General features: G+C 30.1%; 1 protein-coding gene across 1 annotated transcript in view; it reads right to left on the bottom strand.

Annotated features, from left to right (window-relative positions):
- The window catches only part of LOC135087127 (ecotropic viral integration site 5 ortholog), a 34,812-nt gene extending 30,371 nt beyond the window's left edge, over positions 1-4,441 (bottom strand). Inside the window, exon 1 of the mRNA XM_063981967.1 lies at positions 4,356-4,441. Within this exon, the coding sequence (XP_063838037.1) occupies positions 4,356-4,438 (83 nt within the window). The 5' untranslated portion in view covers positions 4,439-4,441. The remainder of the gene's footprint in view (positions 1-4,355) is intronic.
- Positions 4,442-6,000: the final 1,559 nt, after the last annotated feature.

Raw genomic sequence — 6,000 nt, forward strand, 5'->3', positions numbered from 1 at the left:
TGTATAATTAACTTTCAAATTAAAACAATTGTAGAAAATAATAAAAATGTAATTATGCTAAGCAATCGTCATACATACAGGAACAATATCAGAACTTAATTATGTAATTGAAAAAAATTATACACTTCCATTTTAAATTTTATCACTTCACTTTGCATTTTGTTAAAATCGATTAAGTAAGTAGTTTAGTGATTAAAACACTAGTGTTTTTGGCCTCGGCCGACTAAAAGTCTGTGGTCTGCGGGGAGTCTTAAAGCCTAAGCCGGGATCTCTGAGTCCATTAATGTTTAAGGCTTCCTACTACCTAGTTCTATAGAGACATGAGAGTAATATGCGTGGCGAGATAGCCCCCGGCTGGCGCGGCGGAGCTGATGGTAGGGTTGCCAGTTGCAAAAAAAAATATAAGTTATACATTTTTGTATTACAATAGCCCATATTAATAATAAAAAAAATTAAACCGACTCCAAAAAAATGCACTAAAATGTAGAAAAATAATTAAGTACTTATTTATTATGACGAATTAATATACATGTCCCAAAATTCAACGATAAGCCTGCGCCGCAGGGTGGACGGACATAGACTACTTTAGGAAAAAAAATAACTAAAAATATTTACGATAGATTTCTTTTCTTATTTGAAAAGAAATCTATCTTAAATATTTTTAAAGTTACACAATAAATTATGAAACTCATCGAAAATTGACACCTCTTATGATATTTTAAATTACCACGACAAATTTTTTTAAATATTTCTGTTTTTTGTTTGTATCGGCAACCTAAGTAGTACTGCTTTTTATCCAAACTCTTAAAACCTCCAGAATCCTTACAGATTTTACACAAAAATTAATCAAAATATGTTATTTCCTAAAAATTTTGAAAGATTTTTACTTTCACTCTACTTTGACTCGCGTATTGTAAAAAAAAAGTAAGAAAACTATTGCGACAAGTTTCTTATAAAGTTGACGCAACTATCCACGATTCCAAAATGGTATAATACTCTAAGATGACTGGTCGCAAAAAAGATATGCGTACCATTTTCACAAGCACTTCGCTTGTTAGTTAGTGAAGGACAAATCTTGCAACTGAATTTAAGACCAGTTCTCCTCTACCGATTGAGCTGGGTACATACTTATGTAAGTACGATGACAATGCAATATTATGGCACCATTGAGCTGGATGGAGTCTGGAGGTGGCCATAGGAACTTCTAAACGAAACGGCGAAATCACATCCAGTTTGGGTTGGTTGGATTTGTCTTTTCGAGCACTTTAGTGCTAGATGATGACCAGGGTCCTGCTGATGATGAAGTCAAGAGGTGGCCAGGAGCTGGTCTTAGGTCATATCTACACAAGAAAGATTTATTTATGACTTTGTTTCATATAGCTGCATTTGTGTGGCTTTGTATAATGTTAATACAGTCTCATTAATAAAACTACTTACTAATAACCAACGAAACGAACCAGTAACAATCAGTTTCAGGTATTTTGGCGTACTTGGCGCAGCGTAAAATATAAAGAACGCCTACATGAAAAAGAGGGTGATACTATTTTAGAGTGTGGCAACCCTAGCTGACGGGTACATCGACCTGTCGGCGATCACGCTCGCTCTCGTTGAAGTCTGATAGCGGTGTCTCTTTCATCGACAATTTAAATTTTTCGTGTATCTACACGGCTTTTTCTCTATTAATACGTGTTTCCGCACGCTTGTTGCCGCTACTGTTACTTGCACTCACGCAACAACACCTTTTAACTGTACATATTGACAATAGCTATATGTAATAAATAATCGCTATGTATTAAGGTTATTAGAAACGAGACAATATTTAAAGAAAACAGGCCGAAATTAGGTTGACGAGAACGTTATTTGTATTGAAAATGTTTTCAAATAACCAATAGATTAATAAAGCAAATAACTTTAATTAAGATTTATCTTATCAGTATGTATTGATAATAATGAGAGTACTTTACAGTATCAATAACAGACAGTATAGTATGTTCATGTAAAAAAAAATTGCAGTCACAATTTTTATTTTTAATTAAACATTAATTTGAAAAAGTAATACATAATAATAAAACTGATAAAATGATGTATAATACTGTAAAGTTTCGTCGAAATCTGTTCTGCAGTTTCTGCGTGAAAGAGTAACAAACATGTTGACATCCAGACATCCATACAAACTTTCGCGTTTATAATATTAGTAGGTTAATAAAATTAATATTGGTTTATGTTCAAAGTGTATTACGAGTGCTATAAACAATAAAAAAAAACCGAATTGAGAATCATATTTTTAAACTGGTTAAAAATATTTGTATGTACCTATGAAGCAATAACTTATTCAGGAAATAAACTTCAATATAATCTAATTTACTACTCTGTAGGCCTGTATACCAAGAATAGCACTCAACAACTGCCTGGATGAAGTTACACTGAATTTTAATAGCATAATGTAACTTTGTCAGTTTGTAACTGGTTTTGCTAAACGCTTGATCCTGGGGATTGAACGAAGCCTAAATTTTAAGCCGTCTGCATAATTAATACTTTGCAATATTGTGGTCTGTCTTTTGGTTATAAAATATGCTTAATATCGGATGTGTAAGGGGATAGATCATTATTTAATTGATGCTTTTTAAACCTATTAAACTTAAAATAGACCATAAGATGTTATTAACAGCATTAATTCTATGTCTCATGAAAAAATTAAGATTTGAAACATGAAATCGCATAGCAAATAAAAATTCGCTAGAAAGTAAAAACATAGATTAAAACATGCGTAACATGTTGCCATGTAGGTTCATGAAATTGCATGTGTCTAAATGCATGCTCACATTAAAAACATTCATCCTGTTCAATGATTGATGCATGTGTACCGTTGAGTACTACATTGAAAACACAAATAAAGCTATGAAGCAGTAATGCTCACTAATTACCTAATAGAAATACCAGTGTTAAAACATTCAGCTTCACTTAATTCATCATCAAAAGTACTTATTGATTCTAAAATCCAATTAAATAGAAAGCCAGAAATACATATAATAGCGTCTTTCAAATAATATATCACTCGCATAGCCAATACCCTCACCTGCATGAACTTATTTGACCGAACAGCAAAAATATTTTACACATTTAATTTACAATAATTATTTTGAAGTATGATGATATCCGTTCCAAAAATTTACTTACAAAAATATTATGATTTACTTCTATTGAGTATACTTCATTGCAATCTATACTAGAAATTTTATTTATGTTGGTAGTTCATGCTTAAACATGCAAAGTAAAAATATTACTCTTTTGATTGATTTTATCACAAGCATAATTCATACTTGGTATCGTTAAATAATGGAAATGTCACCCGCTAAACTTATTACAATTCACATATTTTTTTATTAATGCAATATTATTCATACATTTAAGATATCATTTGTTGCTGTGAATTAAAAAATCATAAAAGAAGACACCATGCTGGTATGTTATTCGGACATGCAAATTAAAATTATACATTCCATTTCAAATTTGGGACATAACGATAGTATACTATTATTTCCTTTTTGAAATAGCAGTCTTATTAACGCACCTACCCCCTCACCTTACGCGTTACTCTTTTGGGTTCAAAGACATTGAAATGTCAGGATAAGCATTGTTAGTCCTGTTATCCATAAAATCAAAATCAAAGTAGAAAATCACATTCCGCGTTGCAAATTTGATGCAAAATGATATAGATATAGAAAAATATTGGAATTTAGCTTAAAATAAGATTGCATAAACAATAAAAAACAATAACAATCAATGTAAGTTATTAAAACTAGTATTAACATGCAGTATTCATCATTCATTCAATTTGTATGTACTTGCACACTTTTATTTGAGATGAAAAACACCAATTTATAAGAGACTATCATTAAAAGTTGGTTTACCAATAATTTATTAAATACTTGAAAATACTTTGTTATAAAAGCTAAAAGATATCAAGGTATGGTTTGGCTATTTAAATTAAATAGCTAGTAAGCTGTTTGGAATATATTTAATTATGGATACAACGAATAAAACTATTTTCCGTTATAATTTACTTTGACCTGTAATAATACGAATGTAAAGTCACGAAAATCCTATTTTAAGTCTTGCAATTACATCCGGTAATAATCAGTAAATCGTAGTAAAGGTTATTGTACTTAATTTAGTTCTAACTTTCGTAAATACAAAGAGCTTGGTGGGTAGGTGTAGGTAGATATCGATTCTAAACTAGACGCAGAAAAACACCACGTAGCACTTAATTTTAATTAATTATACTAAACTAAACTAATAATGGTGGCAACAATGGTAAATAAATAAGAATAATAACAAATCTAAGTAGTACTTACATTACTCTGGAAAATCTTGTCGTAGCTTCTATTATTCGGAGCCGCCCAGCTGGCAATCGTGAAATGAATACACACACACACATACACACACACACATCAACACCAGAGACAGTTTGAAGTTTAATAGGGATGCTAATAATAGATCGGTTTTATCGAAAATCGAATGTCAAAATATTCGATTCGAAATATTTGATTCATATATATTATATCGTAACAAATTGATAAATACATTATAATTTTTACTGCTGTCTTTTTTATTACTTAATATCGAGTATGGGTTTTTTTAAAAATTTTTGTAACATACTTTTTTTCATGTTCCAGAGGAAAATTCAAATATTTCCTGACTTATAAGAGTAAAATATCGATTTTCTTAATCTAAATATTTAACTCAAAGGTGACTGACTGACATAGTGATCTATCAACGCACGCAACCATTGGATGTCCGGGCTGAAATTTGGCATGCATGCAGGTAGATGTTATGACGTAGGCATCCGCTAAGAAAGGATTTTACGAAACTCCACTCCTAAGGGGGTAAAACGGCATCCACGTGTACGAAATCGCAGGCGGCCGCCAATTTTTGACATAGTTTAGATATTAGCAGACAAAAACTAGTTATTTAATATCAATTTAAAAATCTCAACTTAAAAAAACATCTATAAAATAAAAAAATGTCCATAACATAATAATATTTGAAATAAAAACGTGTGTGGCAATCGTGTAGAATTGTAGCTCATAAATACCTTAAAATTATAATAAATACTGTTTGTTAATTCAATTTTCTAAATAATCATAAGTATTTAAAAGGATTGATACGTTAATCAATCCTTTTAAATAAATATTTATCAAGAACAAACTATTATAAAATATTTTGGACATCAATAAAAAAAAACTCATCACTAAAAATTCTTTTTTTTTCTTTTCTTTTTTCAGCCATATGACGTCCACTGATTTTTTTATTAGTTTGTTATAATCGATTATTTATTAATCGATACTGTATGTACAATGTCACATCCCTATTTAATTTTTTTAAATAATTGGTAATGGACTTGGATATTGTTGAATGGCCACAGATAAAGATAGAGCTTAGAAAAAAAATAAAACAACACGAACACAAACGTTTTAGTTTAATTTTTTTTCTATTCTATTAACCCTTATTCAAATAAAGGTAGATATATTACCACTTCGTTTACTTTTAAAAAAGGATCCTAATATTCGATATGGTAATACTTAAAGATATCGTGGTCACTCATTTATATTTTTAAATAGATTTTTTTACTTATCTATGCCATTTTATAACTTTTCAACGTCATTTGTCACTGTCAGGTAATGTCAAAGTCAACCAAACGGTTTTGTTGTGAAAAATTTCAAGTTTTTAGCGCGCGTTTTTGGTATTTTTGAAACTTTGTTCAACGAAAATTCTGATAAGTGTTTTTTCGATTCAAATTCCTAAACTATAACATTTATTGTATAATCTCACTTATAGGCAGCGTCTGCAATTGATTTATTCATATAATTTAGACATTTTAAAAAAGTGGTAAATAGTTTACCACTGTCCGATCCCGTCATGACAAAAGTTTGATGATTTATAAAAAAACGGTTGTTTTTTGTATGTGCACAAATAAAACTAAATAAATATTTTGAGAAA

The sequence above is a fragment of the Ostrinia nubilalis genome, chromosome Z, assembly GCF_963855985.1.
Source record: "Ostrinia nubilalis chromosome Z, ilOstNubi1.1, whole genome shotgun sequence".
Taxonomy (NCBI): domain Eukaryota; kingdom Metazoa; phylum Arthropoda; class Insecta; order Lepidoptera; family Crambidae; genus Ostrinia; species Ostrinia nubilalis.